At 49.0% G+C, this 19908-nt stretch overlaps 1 protein-coding gene across 2 annotated transcripts in view; it reads right to left on the bottom strand.

The window, feature by feature from the left end:
• Nucleotides 1-3163: 3163 nt before the first annotated feature.
• SLC4A9 (solute carrier family 4 member 9) overlaps nt 3164-19908 on the bottom strand; it is a 53671-nt gene continuing 36926 nt past the window's right edge. For both annotated transcript variants that reach the window (XM_034779676.1, XM_034779677.1), the window contains exons 16-22: nt 16403-16581; nt 14875-14947; nt 13890-13958; nt 9454-9627; nt 8215-8370; nt 5036-5124; nt 3164-3496 (exon numbers count right to left, since the gene is read on the bottom strand). In XM_034779676.1, coding sequence (XP_034635567.1) covers nt 5071-5124; nt 8215-8370; nt 9454-9627; nt 13890-13958; nt 14875-14947; nt 16403-16581 — 705 coding nt within the window. In that variant the 3' untranslated portion in view covers nt 3164-3496; nt 5036-5070. The remainder of the gene's footprint in view (nt 3497-5035; nt 5125-8214; nt 8371-9453; nt 9628-13889; nt 13959-14874; nt 14948-16402; nt 16582-19908) is intronic.

The following is a 19908-nucleotide window of genomic DNA, read 5'->3' as shown; positions in this document are numbered from 1 at the left end:
TGAAGAAGTCTCATTCTCTAGGAGCTGAGGACGAATTAAAACCTAGTGGCCAACACATGACAGTTGTCCTTACAAATAATTAGGAAACCTGGAACTCCGGCAAAGGGAAATCAAAATACAGACTCTAATTTGAACACAGATATTTACAGTCTCCCCAGATAAGTCTTGAGTGATGGCAGCTTTCAAAGAGCGCTGGTGTTATTAATCAGCAAAACTCACTAGCCCATTGCCTAGTACGTCCAGCTCAGGAATCTGGCCAGCGGAATCTCCCTGCTTAAAGAAGGAGCAGAATGGAATCACTATGGTACTAGAACGCCAAGTGGGCCCAGCCCTGCCTGTGCTACAGGCAACTTTTCTCCCCAGGTGGGGAGAACAAGGAGGGTCAGGGGACCCAATCAAGCCAGGACGAGACTTGGGGAGAGAAGATGCCACAGATGGCTGTTGGCAGATGCCTGCAGACACTGTAGAGTTGTAAGGAAGTTCCTGGGGAAGACTGAAGGCAGGAGAGCAGCATGGTGGAGTTAGAAAGCTCCTATAGGGGTCCCTGCTGGGAAACCAGACCACATCCTAGGCAAGAAGCCGAAGAAGACAGACCCTTTGGATGGAGAGGCTGGGCCCAGTTGGAAACATTGTGTTCATTGTGGACTTGTAGGGGAGACACACGATCGAGTTCTGTTCATAGAAGACGTCAGTTCCCCTCTGTGTGGCAACAGTAGAGGGCAAATCAAAGGGACCAAGGAGAAGAACAGCCCAAGCCCTGGAAGGACAAATTAGGAGGGCCGGGTGTGGCCTTTAGGGCCACTGGAGAGTGTGTGAACGATCATATAAATTAGACTCCAGCCAAACAGGGGAATTTTGTTTTAAATACTGTGGAGTTTACTGAGGGGGCCTGACAAGGGGAAACCGAGGCAGGGATCATAGAGCCAACTCCAGCCACAAGGGGGAACTCAGGAGGCAGCCACCCTGCTACAACAAGGAATCATTGTGGCAGGTCACAGTTAAAAATTTTTGCTCCTTCTTCCTTCTCATGCCAGTGTACGGATGGCTCTGATATCTATGCCCATTATGCTGGGCTTCCATCATGTGAGAAGTGGTCTGCACCACTCCGGGCTGGGGGTGCTGCTGCTTCCCACAATACAAAGAGATTTGTGCAGAGCTGTTATGAAACCATTTTCTTCTGAACCCATGCACCATGGATCCCAAGGACAGAGCCCAGCATGATATTACACTGGACAGGGGTACCACCCTTAGTGGCATGGGCAGTCACAATGATAAGGTGCCAGCTTAAAAGCTGCAACTACTTGGCATAAAATGGAGGAAACTGTAGCATTCTCCACCTTTAATACAGAAATGCAACCCATGGAGACTACAGGTCCCAGCATGCCATGTTCCGTTTCAACGCAGTAGCTTTGCTGGGACCTGTACTCCACGTGGCCTGCCCACCCATATTGTCATGGCGCACGGTGTAGAATTCTATGGCCAGCTGTGATGGAATGTGTCTGCACTGAGCCCCAGCTTGATGCGGTGTAGCAATAACTCCCTGCGAGGCCTGCTCCTGGGGATTCCCATGGGGTGTGCCTGGGTGCTGTTTAGAGCTTGTGATGGGGTATACCGACCCCATGCTGGTCAATGGGGGGTTAACAAGTTAATGTGGGCTCTGGTAGCCCCACCTTGACACACCTGTGAGACAAGTCAGCAGTGGAGGCAGGAGCTAACAAGGGAGAATATCTGACCCAGCTCAGTGGAGGGTAGACCAGGGAGGAGAGCAGACCTTTACCTCTGGAGGCAGGAGCTCCTTGGATGACTGCTGCCTGCTGCTAGCTCATCTTGAGAGGGGACTATTCCTCTATATTTCCCTGGGAACTCAGTTTAGGACCACAGCCTGATGGACTCCCCGAAGGAACAGCCTTAACCCGACTGTGGGATTATTCCTTTGTTTTAATTCCCCTTTTGTTCTGACAACCTGGGAAGGGGCAGGAGTCCTACCCAGGACCCAGTCAGAGGGTGGAGTCTCTTAGGACTGGAAGTGGAGTGGGAAAACCACTCAGACTTTGCAGAGCAGTGGCCTGGCTGAGTGCTGGGGACCCTGCCCAGAGCCTAAAGGGCGTCCTGGGGAAGGAATTCTGGTGACAAGCTGAACATGCCCTAGGGAGAGATTTTCACAAGTTGCAGTAAAGTGTGAGTCCAGCCGCCTCCTTTTAGTCAAATACGCTCCCTCTGAGAAATCTGGAGCGCTCTGACAGTGAAGATGCGGCAGAACCGCAGAGCGGGCTGGGGTGGCTTTATTTCTTGCTCTGTAGGAGAACAGCGGCGTTTGGTGAGACTCTGACAGTGGAAAGATTGTTACTGGTATTAACAGTTCTTCCCAACTATGCAGAATCCAACAAGTAGGGAAATGAACCAGTTTCAAAAAGTCTCTGGTTTCATTTCAATTGCATGATTCTAGAGTGCGCACAAGCAGGAGATCCAGTTACTAGAGGAATTGCAGCACTTTAATAAATAGGACAATAGTTACATACATTGTTGGTTTTGTTAAGCTACTCAGTGGCAGACAGGAGTTAGGTGACAGTGTCCAGAGAGACAAGGTGGATGGGGAAAGAGACAAGCTTGTGAGCTTATACAGAGCTCTTCTTCAAGTCTTCTGTTGTCTCTTTCACCAAAGAAAGTTGGTCCAATAAAAGCTGTTACCTCACCCAGCTTGTCTCTAATATCCTGGGACCAACATGGCTATAACAACACTGCAAACAACTCATGGTATCCAGTCAGGGACTATGTGTGACGAACTGGGCCTGTTCTTACTGTGGTCTGTGAATGCTGACAGGGGGGTGTGGCTAGGACAGTCTGCATTGGGGGATGGGAGACTGACCAGAGAATACCTGATTGTGTAACATGAGAACTCAGGAAGGGGTTGGAGGCCAGGTGACACCTTGGCCCGGGAAACTGAACAAAGGCTGTGGGAGGGGTCGCTGAAGGCAGAGTGCTGGAAGCGGGCTGGAGAGATGGCTGGGAGGCAGAGATTGCTCTGACCCCCCAAAGGGGGGGTGGGCTGGGATGCCCTGGGACCCCAAGCTGGACCTAACTGAGGGGGGCCCTGTTGTCTGTGCCTGCAAGACCTGTCTTGGACTGTGTTCCTGTCATCCAAATAAACCTTCTGCTTTACTGGCTGGCTGAGAGTCATGGTGAATCGCAGGAGGCCGGGGGTGCAGGGCCCTGAGTCCCCCAATACTCCGTGACACTATGCAGCAAAGGTATTTGGTAATGTCATCACACCCAGCACAGCAGTTTATGTGAGGGGGAGAGAGACTGCCTTGTCCATTTTGTTCCAGAATTTTAAGCTTAAAAACACTTGTTCCCTTCATTGCATCTTCCCTTTAAACCGTCCATGCACCAGCCATGCTCAGTTCCTGGGTTGTCGATGGAGCTCTGGAGATCAACCTCTTCCCAGAAATGCAAATTGTCTGCTTCCCACATGCATGAGACCATCAGAAAACACTCCCTGCTCAACACAGAAGTCATGTAGGGGGAAGAAAATCACATAAGACTATTGGCAAGGGACATTGATGCCTTTGATCCAGTCACCGTGCAGAGCTCCAGCTGACACTAGAGCAGACTGTGTTTCCTTGGTATCTGTTAGATGAACCAAGAATTGTCAGCTGTCTAGTTCTGCTGCTCTGTTCCATTTACAAAACAGAACCCCCCGCACAATGGACAGACATTTGGAGACAAGAATTCTCATCCCCATCCCTTGCTCAGTTCCCACCAATTGCTGATCCCACCTCCTGCCTCACTTAGGACACTCCCCAGCACCCCCAGCAGCCGGGTGAGGGGAGCCTGGACAGGCTCCACCTGGGAGTCACACATCCCGCTTTCCTTCACTGAAGGCCAGCAGCTGTCACATGGCAGAGTCCTTTGAAAATGTTGGCAAGGCCTTCAGAAAGCTTCACCAAACCTGCCCTCCCATGCAGCTGCCTTTAGGAAAGCTCTGTGTGCTCTGCTCCTTCGGTCTGGCCTTCCAGAACAAGCTGCTCCTCCTCTGACACTTTTAGAAATCCCACTACTGCAGTGTGGGCCTCCTTCCAGCGCTCTGGAACGTGCCCTGCCTTGCCCTGCCTGTGTGATCCTGTGTCAGCCGCTGTGATTAGGGGAGTGTTCAAAGACATTTAACTTTTGGTACTGTAGCTATGAATTCCTTGTTTGCTCCTGATCGACCCAGTTCACCTGCTGAAGTGCACCTGCCCGGCTGCCTAATGGTGCAGGTGCACCTGAGGGAGGTCCGCTGCCATGTGCTGCATGGTCTGGGCCTGTCTGGAAGAACAGCCTTGCCATGCTGCAGTTGCACAGAGAAGTGCAAGTGCCAGGATGCTGCCAAATGAACTAGGTGTGTCTGCATCCACCATGCAATGCAGCCAGTGTTTTGCAAGATGCACCGGTTATGTCAGCAGGGCTGCATGCTTCCTGCTGCTGAACGTACCATGTACACAGCATGAACCACACCCACTGGGATGCTGTTGAGGCCACCAAATGGAACACATCACTCGGGGTACAGTCACCTGCCATGCTAACAAGTGATCTGGCTACACCTGGCTCACTGCACTGCCTAGGGGCACTCACCTCCTGCGTTGCCAAATGCCTCAGGTGAAGTTGGCAGAAGGCGCACCCCAGCTCAGCTGTGGCATGCCCTGGTTGTGCTGGGTGGGATAAGCAGGCCCTAGGTGTCTAAGGGAGAACCCAGAGGACAGATCCTATTGTGTGTTGTGAGGATGTGAAGTGTTCCATGTGGCAGCAGGACCAGCCCCAGCCCTGCAGGGTGTGGAGGTAGTTGTGAGCTAAGGCAGGTAAGGTACTCTCTGTCAGGAGTGACCCATCCTGCTCCTGCAGACTTCCCGGGGCCTGATGTTCTGAGGTGCTAAGTGCCCGCTACTCCCCAGGAGGCTGCAGGTGGTCATGCTCCTTATGACTACACATAGGGACAGGAGCAGCACAGCTAGCTCACCACTGGCCAGATAGGTGCATCACGTGAGTTACTGTCCCTCACCTTTTGCCTTGTCCCATCCACGAGGCTGGATTCCTCTAATTCACAGAGATGTTGATTTCTGGTCCTTTTTCCTGGTACATGAATTCAGACTGTAGGGAAGAAGCAGAGGCCAAGGCAGGCGTTACTGGCTTGTCCACTGACCGTGGAGCGTCATTCAAACACTACACTTCCAGTGGCAGAGAGATGCATTCTTCCCTCAGAATCATGCTGTCTGCCTAAATGAGCTTCTCTATTGCAACCTGTCGCTTAGCCTTGCTCAGACAGGCTACAACAGTGTTTACTGTGGCTTTGGTGGTGAGTCCTCCCTATGGCATAAGTATGACTAACTCACTCTAGAGCATGGCACATGTGGCTAGGGCAGGGATCAGAGAGTCCTGGGTTCTAGTCCTACCTGAACTATCCACCAGAGCTGGGTGAAATACTTTGACCAATGTTTTTTTTTCAGTGAACAATGCAGATGTGGGGACCCTGCCCCATTTTGTGAATCCATGTCGATTTCACCAAATTGTTTTTTGTTAAAAAAAACCAACCAAACAAAAAACATTAGAAAAAAATCAAACCATTTTGATTTTTCAAGTGGAAACGACTTTCTGTTTCAAGATTTCCTTTAACTTTATTATTAAAAAAATTAAACATAAAAAATGCTCAAAATCTAAATGAAATATTTGATTCAACCCAAAACAACTTCTTTCTGAAAGGTAAAAATAATTGTTTTTGGTTTGACCTGAAACTAGTTTTCTCCCTGATTACGTTTTTTGGGAATCGCTGGCAAGTGGAAAAATCCATTACCTGTCCAGCCCTAGCACGGCGTGGCTTTCGGAGGTCACTCAGCCTAAAAAGTGGCCTCTGGTCTTGGGTGCCCGCTTTCAGCCACCTAGGGCCTGATCTTCTCAGAAGTGGTGCACTCTGCGGCTCCCACTGACTGCGGCTGCAATTGTGTGTGCTCTGCACGTCTGAGGAGGTGGCCCTGGCATCTCAAGATAGATGCCCAGAAATTGAGGTTCCCAAGAGGAGAGGCCGCTTTTGAAAATGTTGGACTTATCGTCTTTGTGCCTCATTTCCCCTCTCTGTGATATGGGACTTAGACCTAACTCAGAGGGCCGCCTGGAGGCTTCATAAAGCAAAGCACTCGGAGTGCCTCGGCTGACGGATACTGTTGTATTCCTGATGGCAGTCTCCTCCACCACCCCTCGAGCAGCCAGGAACACCTCAGAATCTTAGGACAGAATCACAGAAATGTAGGGCTGGGAGGGACCTTGAGAGGTCGTCAAATCCAGCCACTGAGCTGTGGCAGCACCAAATAAACCTAGACCAGCCCTGACAGGTGTTTGTCCATCCTGTTTTTAAAAGCTTCCAATGATGGAAACTCCACAACCTCCCTTGGAAGCCTGTTCCAGATCTTAACTATCATAAGAGTTAGAAAGTTTTTCCTAATATCTAACCTGAATTTCCCTTGCTGCCGATTAAGCCCTTTGCTTCTTGTCCTACCTTCAGTGGACATGGAGAACCATTGATCAATGTCTTCTTTAGAACAATCCTTAAAATGTGTGAAGACTATCATCAGGTCCCCCCTCAGTTTTCTTTTCTCAAGATGAAACATGTCCAGCTTTTTTAACCTTTCCTCACAAGTCAGGTTTTCTAAACCTTGTCTCATTTTTGTTGCTCTCCTCTGGAGTCTCTCCAATTTGTCCACATCTCTCCTAAAGTGTGATGCCCAGAACTGGACACAGTACTCCAGCTGAGGCCTCACCAGCGCCGAGTAGACCAGGACAGTTACCTCCCGTGCCTTACACATAACACTCCTGATGTGATTTTAGCCTTTTTCACAACTGCATCATTTTGTTGACTCACATTGAGTTTGTGATCCACTGTAACCCCCAGATTCTTTTTAGCAGTACTACCACCTAGCCAGTTATTCCCCATTTTGTGGTTGTGCATTTGATTTTCCTTCCTAAGCAAAGTACTTTGCAGTTATCTTTACTGAATTTCATCTTGTTGATTTCAGACCAATTCTCCAATTTGTCCAGGTGGTTTTGAATTCTAATCCTGTCCCGCAAAGTGCATGCAACCCCTCCTAGTTTGGTGTCATCCACCAGTGTTATAGCATATTCTCCACTCTATTATGCAAGTCATTAATGAAAATATTGACTAGTAGTGGACCCAGGACTGAGCCCTGTGAGACTCCACTAGATACACCTTCCCAGTTTGACAGCAAGCCACTGATAGCTGCTCTTTGACTACATCTTTCAACCAGTTGTGCACTCACTTACTAGTAATTCCATCTAGATCACATTTCCCTGGTTTGATTGTGTGAATGTCCTGTGGGACTGCATCCAAAGCCTTTCAGAGCTATGAGGAGAGTACTGGCGCCTGGTGCACTGCCAGATCTGGCGCTAGCACGCTAAATAATTTACTGCTTCATCAGGTATTTGTAGCAGGTCTGTGCTGGCCACTTTGCTACTGTCTGTCATATCCCCTGCGATGAGAAAGGCCTGGCTGCTTGTTCCTATGGTAACTCCAGCCCCAGAAAGGGCCTGGGAGACGGGGAAAGGAAGCAGCTCCGGAGAAGCCCTTCCCGAAGTCCCCCTGTATTGCTGGCTTTGAGTGGAATCCTCGTGGCAATATTTGTGTCTGTCTGACCCAGAGCAAAGCCCCGCTGTGCACAGCCTGCCTTTCCAATAGAAAATGAAGCTCCAAAGAGCTGCCAGCATCTGCTGCTCCTGACAGAGGTGAGCTGTGGGGCGCCAAGGTTGGAATGGGACCAAGGCAGCCTCTTGGGCACTGTCGCTCATGGGGGAGCTACAGTCTCCATCCAAAGTCCCTCCCACTCTTCAGACGCTCTGTGCTGGAGCCCTCATTAGCCATACATTAGGATCACTCCTCTCCAAGGAGCCCCGGTGAGGAAGGAGCATCTCCTCCCTCTCTTCCCCCCACACTGTTGCTGCCTCCTCAGCAAGTCTGTTCACTCAGCCTGCCTTGCTGGGCCCGATGGAGGCCCCTGTGACAGGCGATCAGCTCTCTCTGCCTGGGCTGAGACCAAAGGGGCAACGTGCCCATGATGGCGCTTCTCTAGCAGGTGAGAGAGGCCAGTCCCCACTCACAGCGAGGGGAACGCCTCCCCACCCCGTGTGTCTGTGTAACGACATTTGGGGCAAACGGCTCTTTCCTGCCCCACTTACATCCTCGCTATCGCTCTCCTCCTTCTCCTGGCTCCTCTGCAGCTTTTCTTCTTCCTCCTTCCTGTCTTTTTCTGGCATGATGTCATCCAGCCAGCTGAGGTCCTGCCAGGAGAAGATGCATTCCATAGCCTTCCGGATCCCTACTAGTGCCAGGAGCTGGGGCCAAACCAAAGGCTCAAGTAAGCATCATGCAAAGGATGGGCACAATTAGTGACCCACAGGGAGTGTAGTCACAGCATGGGAGTGGGAGTCAGGACTCCTGAGTTCTATTCTGACTTTACCATTTACTTGCTGTGAGCCCTAGGGCAAGACCCAGTGTTGCTCAGTGCCTAAGTTCTCCCATCTGTAATATGGGGATAATATATTGCAGGGGTGCAAGGCTAAATTAGTATTTAAGTGGGGGATTTTTTGAGGTCCTTGGATGCAAGCTGCTATATAGGTGCAAAGTATTATTACTGAAGTGGCTCACATCCCCATCCAGTGTAGGATTGAGTCTTATGTCAGTTCACCCCAGGTCCCCATTTGAGAACCTATCCCATTATTGCAATCAGTGAAGTCAGTGGCAACACTTCCACTGCCTTCAGTAGGAGCAGGAGCAGGCCCTCGATGCCTCCAGCAATGGAGATTCCATCCTTCAGGTCTGAAGCTTTCCAAACCAGGCCTGTTTACCACCTTCAGACAGCAGAGACATCCCAGCAGCCCTCAGCTGCCATATGAGAACATATAGCCAGCGGGGCCTCGGTCTCAGAGCTGGCAAGGCATTGACAGTTAGTATTGCAATCTTGGACTGCACAGGAACCATTGTAGAGCACGGGGTGGCCCAATCCAATCAATAGAGAGGCCTCTGAGTTCCTGCAGCAGCTGGAGTTTCCAGATGCTCATCAAGGGCAGTTCTACACATAGGGCATCTGGGAAGCCAAGACACAGTGTAGGTCTCTCACACCCTTGGGTAGAGAGTGGGAGCTGATCCCTTCGGCAGCCCATTCTCTCGAGCAAGCCTGGAGGGCCTTGTCTAATGGGAATCGTGAGCACTTCATAGGAGGGGAGAGGGAGAAAGCCCAAGAGACAGGAGCTAGGGTTATCCGAGGCCTGGGACTTGGCTGTTTCTGGGCCATACCAAAGTGGGACCAGGGTGGGAGATGCAGATCAACAAGTGCTCCCCTTCTACGTAAGGAGAAAGCCACCCAGCCTAGCAGGGCACAGTGAGCCTGTCAGTGCCCGGATATGAGGACCTCCTACCATCACTGGGAAAATAATGGCAGCTACAGTTGACTTGAGGATCCACAGCGCAGCCAGGCAGAGCATCTGAATGAGGGTGAATAGGTGCACTCGGCGCAGGGGGACGTGGCGAAGGTACATGAAATCAGGCTGGTGTTTGGCAGGCATCAGAAGGAGCTGGATTCTGTCCATGAACTGAAATGGAACAAGGGCAAACAGGTCACAAGATGCCAAGTGGGTGAGCCCCTGACCCAGCAATGAGACAGGATACTCAGGTTCCCAGGATATATTCTACACTCATCTCGGGGATTTATTTCTGGTAAGGAGAGTCCGAGACCCTGAGGTCTGCAGATTGCAATCTGCCAGGCTTTGCTTTTCACATTCCAAACCCCAACCCCAACCCCAACTTCCCGCTAAGGATTCTGGGTAAAGTAGTCCCACAGACATTTCCTATACTAAGAGGGAACACTTTAGGAAAATTCTGCTATGCTGATTTACATGTCATAAACCCCACTGAAGTCCTACAGCAAGCTCAGATTGGAAACCTGCCTGGGGAAAATCTTTCCAACGACATGCGGTGCTGCCAGCCCTAACTTGGGTCATGATTTCAAGCTTCTCTGCAAGGAAGAGGGGTTGATTTTTTTTTAATGAAAACAGATTACATCTCTTAATTACATGCCTCCAGGAGTTGGGGCTTTACGAAAAACACCAACTATCACAAGGCTTGCAATAAAATCACAAGAGCTGGCAACACTGGACATACTGCAGTCTTCAGCTCCTGGCAGTCTAGTAGGAGTTCCATCCAACAGTCAGAAGCACACATCACAGGACAAAATTCGTCTTCTTCTTCTCTCTCTCTCTCTCTCAATTTCACTCACTTGCAGCAGCTCTGATTTACTTTCAGCTCTGTATGTGTGTGTGTGTGTGTGTGTGTGTGAGAGAGAGAGAGAGAGAGACAGAAACACAGAGGCAGGCTCTCCTGAACCACAGAGCTAGCCAAAGGGGCGAAATGGGATTATGCCTGGAGGGTTTTATCACAAAGGAAAAAGGACTCCCACTATTTATATTTCCATTAGAAATCGAGGTCTTATTAATCATGTTGTTCTGGGAAGGCGCCATGGCTGCCTGGAGAACTGGTAGGGTTCTGAAGTCACAGAGAGCGTGGAGGTGAACCCGGAGTGATCAAGAGAGGAAGGGATTTTTATTCAGACTGTTTACACTCTACTTTTGCTTGTTTTTGTTAACACTTGACTCAAACCCTTAGGCGAGAAGCTCTCTCTCTCTCTCTTTAAGAGTCTGAACACTATGCCCTTTCCATGAATGGCTGAGAAAGCTCCAAGGCCACAGCACTGAGCTATCCAAGGAGTCCTCCAGCAAAACCAGGAAAGACAGGAGATAATATCCCAGATGCTTTTCAGGTAATATTTAAAAAAAAGCAAAACTAAACTAAAAATCCCCTCCCGCCAAAACCCTTATCCTTCCCCCTGCCACTTCTCTGAGGCCTTATTATTCATCACAAAGATGCAGAGAAGGGCTCAAACCTGACTTGTCTCATCCTTCACCAGTCACCTCTAACCATACCATCTCCCAGAGCTGTCTCCTGTTATTTCAGCCCTCAGTTCAGTGAGCACAGAGGGGTTAATCATTACAGCAACTGCCCCCTTGGGCTAAGAGCAAAATGAAAAGACCCTGGAGACAGAGTCCTAGCTAAAAGCAAAGCGCCCTGGCACCAGCTCCTCCACGCTGACACTGTTTCTAGAGTGCTTGTGCTGGCAGCTTCTCGGCTCCAGCACAGCCCCTCCAGCGCGGTAGCACTGAGACCAGGCACTCGGATCAGTTTAGATGCTGGCTGGGCCAAAGCTCTCTTTAGAGTTGGGACAGACAAACGAGGGCTAGGACAGGCCATTTGTAAAGGACTCTCTAAAGACCTTTCTCCAATAGCTTTGCTGTAACATACGAGCCCTCGACAGACCCACCGCTAATAGGGAATACCTGATGGGCAGGGGGGCAGAACAGTTTTATTGGCATGAGACCGGGATGCTGAAATCACAAGTGAGTTAGGCAGGTCATGCCAAACCAGAGCCAATAAACCCTTTCTACCACCCCCATCCCGCCATGGGTTCTGCATCTGCCACATGTGCTACAGATCAGCTATTTTCAGAGTGTTTTAGAGAGGATGTGTTTATTTTATTTGTACAGTGAATCCATGGATCCAACAGTGGGAGCTGGCTGCCTACAAACAAGGGGAATGTTAGACGCATCTAAACCTGGCCTAAAATAGCTTTTCTGTAAATATTGTGATTTCAAGGACTGATATCTCAGACCCTTCCATGCTGTGTCCCCCATTAGAAAGCTGGGAACCTCCCCTTTCCAATCAGATAAACCTCCAGCTTCTAGCACTAACAGTTTGCAGAATGCCAGGCTTCCAACCTGGCACAGGTTTGGGATGGATATTTCCCATCCCATGTCTCAAGGTGGGGTCATTTTGCGGGGAAATGCCCCATTTAGGGAAAGAAAGAGAGATTTCTGGGGAAGGACATTTTTCTACAGAAACAAACAAACAAACAAAAAAAACCCATAGCAGTTTGAACTTGTCCAGAGGGTTGGAATATTGGCAATAGGGCAGTTGAGGCATTCAAAGGTGTAATATAAATGTAATTTATTACATGGTTCTTTTAATATCTCCTTTCCTCTATCTAAGTGATAAAATCTATCCATCCATCCCCATTCACACCCCTCTATCCATCTTAGTGCGTGATGCCTATCCATGATAAATGGCAGCGTCTTGGGACACGTTTCTTTAGCATACACCTTTGAGTGCCTTGCCTGCACTCTGCTCCCTAATCAAGCTCTATGGGACTCTTCTAATGTGCCCGGCGCAGCTCCAACCAGCCTCCTTTTGTCCAGGGCCGGCTCCAGGGTTTTGGCCGCCCCAAGCAGCCAAAAAAAAAAAAAAAAAGCCGCGATCGCACTCATGATCTGCGGCAGCAATTCGGCGGAAGGTCCTTCGCTCCAAGCAGGAGTGAGGGACCGTCCGCCGAATTGCCGCCGAATAGCTGGACCTGCTGCCCCTCTCCGGAGTGGCCGCCCCAAGCACCTGCTTGCCAAGCTGGTGCCTGGAGCCGGCCCTGCTTTTGTCAACCTGCCCCAGAAATTTTCCCTCCTCTCCCTCCAAATGTGGAATTTCCCCCTTGAAATCACACCACCCTAGGGCCCAGGAAAGGCAAATGCCAGCCCCGCACCAGGAACAGCTTTTCTATGCTTATGTAAGTCCCAGCTTTGTGCTCTGTTACTGTGTAGCACAGGGCTAGAAATGAGAGCTCAGTAGCACTAGGGAATGGGGCCCAGCCCCTCTTCTTGACCTGACAGGCCCTGAGATGCCAAACATTTGGGGTGACATTGTGACATTTTGTATTCCAGGTCATTGGGCCCTGAACAGTAGGAGTCACGAACTCACAGTAACTAAGGAGACGTCTACGCTGCAAAACAAAAAAACAAAAACCCGCAGCAGCAAGTCTCAGAACCTGGCTCAATTGACCCAGGCTCATGGGGCTCTTGCTATGGGGCTACAGATAGCAGTGAAGATGTTTCTCACGCAGGCTGGCGACATGGCTCTCAGATCCACACCCTTTTCTGGGTCTCAGAACTCGGGCTCCAGCCCAAACATCTAACACGTCTATTTTTAGCCCCGCAGCGTGTGTCCAAGTCAGCTGACCCAGGCTCCAGGGCCGGCTCCAGGCACCAGGCAACCAAGCACATGCTTGGGGCGGCACCTGGTAAAGGGCAGCTAATCTTGGGGTGGTGGGGGGCAGCGTGGTGCGGCATTCCTCGGAGGGGGGGCGCTCCGGCGGCGCGGCGCTCAGCGGGGGGGGGGCACGGGGCATGGCACTCAGGGAGGTTTCTGGCAGCTCGGCGATCGGCGAGGGGGCGGCGCAGGGGCGCGGCGCTCAGGAAGTGGGGGGGTTCCGGCGGCACTCGGCGGGGCGGCGCTTTTTTTGCTGCTTGGGGCAGCAAAAAAGTTAGAGCCGGCCCTGCCAGGCTCTGAGACTTGCTGCCGTGGGATTTTTTTTTTTTTTTGCTGTGTAGACATACCCCAAAACACCCACCTTTATTGGTGAGAAGACACAGAAAATCGTCCCAATAAATGTGTGTGTTTAAATTCTCTACAATAGGTTTTCTGTAACAGATGGGAAACCTAGACAATACACGGGGTGGTGGGATAGGGGGTCTATCACCATTTGTTTGGGATGACCTGCACAATATATTTGTGATGTCACCCTCTTCCCTCCCCTCCAAACATTAACAAGTTTATAAATAAGCCCCCATGCCACAACATATGGCTAGAGCCAGAACTGAGCAAAAATGTTACATCCCTTGAATTCAACCCACATATTGAGAACATTGAAAAACTGGTGCAGACATGTTAAGGTGATTGACCTCCATGGATCTGTACTCACCTGGATACTGTTAAGAGCAGCCACGCCCATGTACAGAAAGACACCATATAGCACAGGCATAGGGATATACTGGAGAAATCAAGTGAGAAGCATCAGCATGGTCAGATGTAGCTTTCCTTACAAAAACTTATGGAATTGAATCATCTTCCATAAGATCAGTCTTCAAGTATGGCTGGCCCATTTGGTTGTTTCATTTCAGACACAGCAGCTTAGTTTTACGGTTATTGCTTAAGTTATAAAGAATTGAAACTTTGGATATATTCCTATGCAGCACACTTGGTTAAGATAGCATTATGGTGGTAAAGACAGATTAGCTACTGCAGAAAACAACTTGCTAGAAAGTTGTGGGTATCAAAATCCAAATATTTGAAAACCAGGAAATTCTGCTGTAAGAGAATGTTTTCAAAGCACAAATGTTTGAAAGTCAGGAAATTCTGAATAAAGGTTCCACAAACACTCTTAACTCTGCCCCCAAATCCCATTATACCCTGAATTGTCCATCTGATGACAAATCATAGGTAGTATCACTAAGGTTTTGTTGTATTTTGTGGGTATGTCTCCTCAGGCTGGAATTTACACCTCCTGTTCCAAGGGGAGAAATACTGTAGTGGAACAGTATAGAGTGGAGAGTGTATGGGGACTGTATGAGGAGGGTAAAATGTGACCACTCTGTGGTCTCTCGATGAGCACAGGAATGGGGATGGTGGAGGGAGGTCTTTGGCCTGCATATGGAAAATAGGAGGTGAAGCTGGCACAGGAGGGAGTGAATTGGAGGAGGAGCTGTGGCTGGAAGATGATGGGGGAGTGCAGGTCATCCATTACAATATCGGATGGTGAATGGTATTTTCTTGGGCTTAGATGAGTGAAAATTAACTGAGAAGGACTATCAGAATTTGTGATGCATCCATCGCTGTGGGCTCTGTGCTGATAGTCCAACCTTTTCCCACTTCTGTAATAATGACGTAAACCAAAAATGCTTTATTACCTTGAGAACCGGGGCCAAAAAAACCGACACTCCGGTGAGGATAAAGACCACCAGGCCAGTCAGTCTCTGCTCCCTGCAGAAAACACTCCTGCTGTTAGACACTTTGTATTTCATGTTTGAACCACAGCTCTTCTTACCCGGCCCAATCTATGGCCAGAGATACAGAGTAGAACAGCCAGTGCACTGCTCCAACACCGTAAGAAGATGCCCCAGCCGCAAGTAGCCCTGCCCGTAGTATCCCCTAAGCCTCTGCTAATGCTCCATTTCCGCTTTGCCTCTAGGGCTAACCTGAATGTGAACAAAGCAAGGAACTGCACACAGGTGCTCCAAATGGAGCTGCAGGCATCAGCTGAGAAGGGCTTGTGCAGAAGCCCCTGTTCTACTTTGCTATTCTTCTCTGAACCAGGTGCTATGAAGCACCAGCCTTCACTTCTTTACCTCAGAGTCAAACCAGGCATAGCAAAAGGAGAAGTGATGTCAGAGTCAAGGAAAAAACGTCTGCCATCGCCCTAGACTTTTCCCTGTCATTGGCTCCTGCAGCACAGTGACAACAGACTGTTCAGGAATTGTATGGGGTTACAAGCACCCTATACAATGGCCTCATTGCATGGATAGCTGTGCCTTAGCATGGTGTGAAAACCGGTAATAAAAAATCCATGCATACTTAGTACTTGCTGTTGTAGCACAGTATGTAGCTCTGCCCAGTGAGTAGAGAGCATCTACAGATCTTTCTAGTCAACACGAAACTCCCAGTTGACTGTCTACTTCAGGGGTCGCCAACCTTTCAGAAGTGGTGTGCCAAGTCTTCATTTATTCACTCTAATTTAAGGTTTCATGTGCCAGTCATACATTTTAACATTTTTAGAAAGTTTCTTTCTATAAGTCTATAATATATAACTAAACTATTGTTGTATGTAAAGTAAATAAGGTTTTAAAAATGTTTAAGAAGCTTCATTTAAAATTCAATTAAAATGCAGAGCTCCCTGGACCGGTGGCCAGGACCCGGGCAGTGTGAGTGCCACTGAAAATCAGCTTGTGTGCCACCTTTGGCACGTGTGCCATAGGTTGCCTACCCCTGGTCTACTTAGACAGACAGATGGATCTGATTGTGTGCCCATCCATTCATTGGTTTTCTATACATCAGCCATACGTCTGTTCCAAAATCCCAACCTCCAGCAGTGGCTGGTACCTGGTGCTTTAGAGGAATGCAAAATTCCCCTGTAATGCAGCTGGCCAACTGTGCAGTGAGGAGCTGGGGAAGGGGAGCTTCTTTCTTCACTCCCGTAGCACCCTGCACTCCGAAGCATGGAGTCAGGTTAGCTGGGAAGACAATTCCCAGAGCACTTCCAGCACCAGATCATCAGCAGGACACATTTTCCCTTTGTTGTTTAGTGATTTCTACCAGTAATATTCACCACAGAGCTCACCACGACTCAGCACTGGAATTCCAGGGTCAGCCTGGCCCTTGGAGAGCACGCCAGCTGGAATTGTCAAGGTGGTTTTGCTTAATGGGAGGGGGGCACAATACCTGATTCCCAGGAACTTGGGCTGCTCTCCTGGTGCAGAAGTTGTACTCTCCTTTTTCAGGCTGTCCATGTGGGCCAGGGAGATGACGGTGGCAGACACATACCAGGGGAGACCCGTCACAGATGTGAGGATCATCAGAAGGGAAACGCAGAATAAATCCAGGTGAAAACCTGCCCCTTTCTGGAATGAGAGACACATCAGTGCTCAGCGAGACATCAGCCTGCAGGGAATGGGGAATCAAGGGTTACATCTTGTTTCCAATGGATTCTACTGGCTGTAGCAGGAGCTCTGTGCATGTAGCCAAGGGTCCCTGCAGGGGAGTTGGGCTCTGTGGAGGCACCTGAGCTGACAGACCCTAGCTAGAGGCTGGGGGTAGGACATTCTCAGTGAAGAACCCTTGACTCTGGGATTTGCTTCATCCCTTGGGCTAACACAGCCATATCTTATCTTCAGCTCACACGGCCAGGCCTATCTACAGGCTTTTAACTATGGGATGGTCATATGGGAAGGGTCTCATTTTTGCTTGTGGAAATTGCTGGGAGTCAGGTGCCCTGGGTTTTGCAAATCCCACTAGACACCTATCCACATCTTTAGGTGCCTAAATACCTTTAAAAATCTGGCCCCTCAAGCATCACCAACCAATTAGGCAATCAGCTTGCTGTCTAGTGGACAATGATCCTTTGATAGATATTTGGGAAAAAAATGTTAATAACCTACAGGGAAATAATTAAACAATCTCCCCCTGCCCTTCCCCCCCCCCCCCCCCCCCCCGAAGCCAACTGTCTCTCAGTAATTCAATGAAAACAGAAGAAAAATGTGTACAGTTAGGATCCTGTTAGTTCCTGATTGGCTCAAGGTGTAGGATGAGATCCAATCTCTGATCCAATCAGAATGCATGTGTACCCTACATTCCAGTGACCAGTGTCTCTACACAACAAGGTAGCTGCTATTAACGCTGTCTGTTGGGACTATTCATGGATGGTCTATTTCTCTCCACGGTTTTTGGTTCTTTTTTGTTTCTGTTCATTGGTCTGTCTGAAAACTACAAGGGCTTATAAATAAAAATACTAGCATTGTACAGTGATGAACGTAGTCACTGCAAAGACTTGAGCTGATAGAGTCTAATTATGTACCTAGTCCTCTTTCTGGTTAGCCTGTCATTTGTAATCAAATCCCAATATAACACAAATGTATTCATTCTTCAGTAGGATTGGCTGTGGAACAATCATCCATAAAGCATGGATTGTTCATAAACCGTTCACCTCCTCTGCTCTAGTCACTATATTAGTGGCGTGGGGTTGGTTGCTTAAGTCACATTTTGTCCCTGATCCTGGCTGGATGTACTGAACAGGGGGATAATGAATCACATATAATGTGCTCTCCACTACAAATTTACAGACAAAAAATCATTCATGCTAAAATTTGGGATTTTGGAACATTTTCACAGCTACCCAGCAGCAGCCCAACTCCTCGAGGATAAAGAATAATTACACACCTTGTGGTAACTGTGCTTCTTTGGGATGTTTTGTCTGCCATCCTATCTCGAAGCCACGCTGAGGGCCATCATGTTTAATGAAAGTGCGGGGGTATGACTCTGTGTGGCTGCCTTGAAGATCTCAGGTATGGGGATGTTGCTGAAATTCACAGAAGAGGCAGCCTAAGTTCTGGTGAATGAGCTTTGATACCCAGAGGAATATCCCCTCGATCATGTGAGAGCAGACTGAATTGCACTGGGTGATCCATGTAGACATTCTCTTGAAGAAATGGCTTCAGAAGCACAGCAGGGGAGGCAGGACAAAGCCCTTTGGCCTATCTAGGCAATTTAGCAAAGCCCTTGAGACATCCAAGATCTGAAGTTTTTTCTCTCCGAGGAAGCAGCGGGGCTTGGGGCGAGGGAGGGAAAATTAATAGACTGAGTTAACTCAAAGTCCAAGCCATCTTTGGGAATAAACTTGGGATGAGGGCTCACCACTACTGTATCTCTGTGGAATGTGTGGAAGGAGGGTGGGCGAGGAGAGTTCAGGGCTCACATGCTGATGTTATGGCCATCTTGAGAGTATGGTGGTGTAGAGAGCTTTCAGAAAAAAGTTCAAATATGGGGCTCCATGAGACCAGAAAGGACAATATGGAGATCCCAGGTAGGTTGGAGCTCCCTGATTGGTGGATAAGTGTGAAGCAATCCTTTTAAAAACCTAGAAACAGCAGGATGGGAGAATACTGGGCCTGACTGGAAGAGAGGATGGCATGGCAAAATCAGTGCAAAATGAACCTTTGTTGAACTGAATGAGAGTCCAGAGAATTTCAGGTGCAGGACGTAATGAAAGATCTTGGGAACAGGGGCCTCCAATGCATCAAGGTTGTGCTGGGCTGCCCAAATTGAAAGCCTTCTCCACTTCGAGGCGCAGGTTTTCCTTGTGGAGGGCTTCCTGCTGTGCAGTAGGACTTCTCATACCTGTAGGGAACAGTCAGTAGCACTTCACCAACCAGCATCTGGGCCATCAGGTGTAATGAGTTTGGGTCTGGGTGAAGAATTTGATCTCAGCTCTGTGATATGTCTGGATGGTCTGGAAGTGCCATCAGAGGCGAGATATCAGCCATAACTGCCTCGGCCAATCAGGATTGGTGTATCTGCATCCTGACTGATTTTCTCTTTCCCCCTGGGTATCAGAGGGCGGGGTCGAAATGCATACATGAGACCTGGATTCAGTGTCTTGCACACAGCCTGGGCTCATGTACTCTGGAGCAAAAGACTGGACACATCATGTTTTCTGTGGTGGAATTTCCCCACCGGTGAAATCTCAGTCTGAGGATGGTGCTCTTCAGAGACCATGATTGTCTCAGCAGACAGTCTGTCCCCAGTTTGCTGTTGGCTGCTGGGAGATAAGAGCAATTGGAGTAATCCTAGGAAGTCAATGCCAAGTCCATAGTTTGAATGCCTCTTGGCACAGGGGTGAGGAATGGGCAACTCCCCTCTTGTTTAGATAATATATTGCAAATGTGCTGTCTGTTGGGTTCTGTGTGCTGGAATTTCTTAAGGCTGGCAGGTACGCTTTGCAGGTTAACCTGATTGTCCTGTGTTCCAAGAGGTTTATATGCAGTCTGATCTCTTGCTGGGATCACATTCCCTGTATTTGGAGATGGTTCCAGTGAGCACCCTACCCTGTTCCCAATGTGATCTCTGATCAGTGTCTTGGGAGGAGGAGAGGTGGAGTAGGGTACTCTTCTCCACACATTCTGTGAGTCTGTCCATCATCCTAGTGATGGCAGGATATGAGCTGGGATCATGACATGCATGTCCATTTGATGTCTTATAGGGATACACTGACCTCAGCCAGTCCTGTAACGGGGATAGGTGAAGTTGGGCTAGTGGTGTCACATGTGCAAAATGACATGTGGCCTAAAAGTTTGAGACAGCTTCTCAATGTAACTGACGGATGTATCTTGTTGTTGGATATTGTCTGTATAGACTGAAATCTTTCTTCTGGAAGATATGCCTTTGCCAATTTG

The sequence above is a fragment of the Trachemys scripta genome, chromosome 8 (genome assembly GCF_013100865.1).
Source record: "Trachemys scripta elegans isolate TJP31775 chromosome 8, CAS_Tse_1.0, whole genome shotgun sequence".
Taxonomy (NCBI): domain Eukaryota; kingdom Metazoa; phylum Chordata; order Testudines; family Emydidae; genus Trachemys; species Trachemys scripta.
Note: the sequence above shows the minus strand (reverse complement) of the source record. Positions and strands in the feature narration are given on the sequence as shown.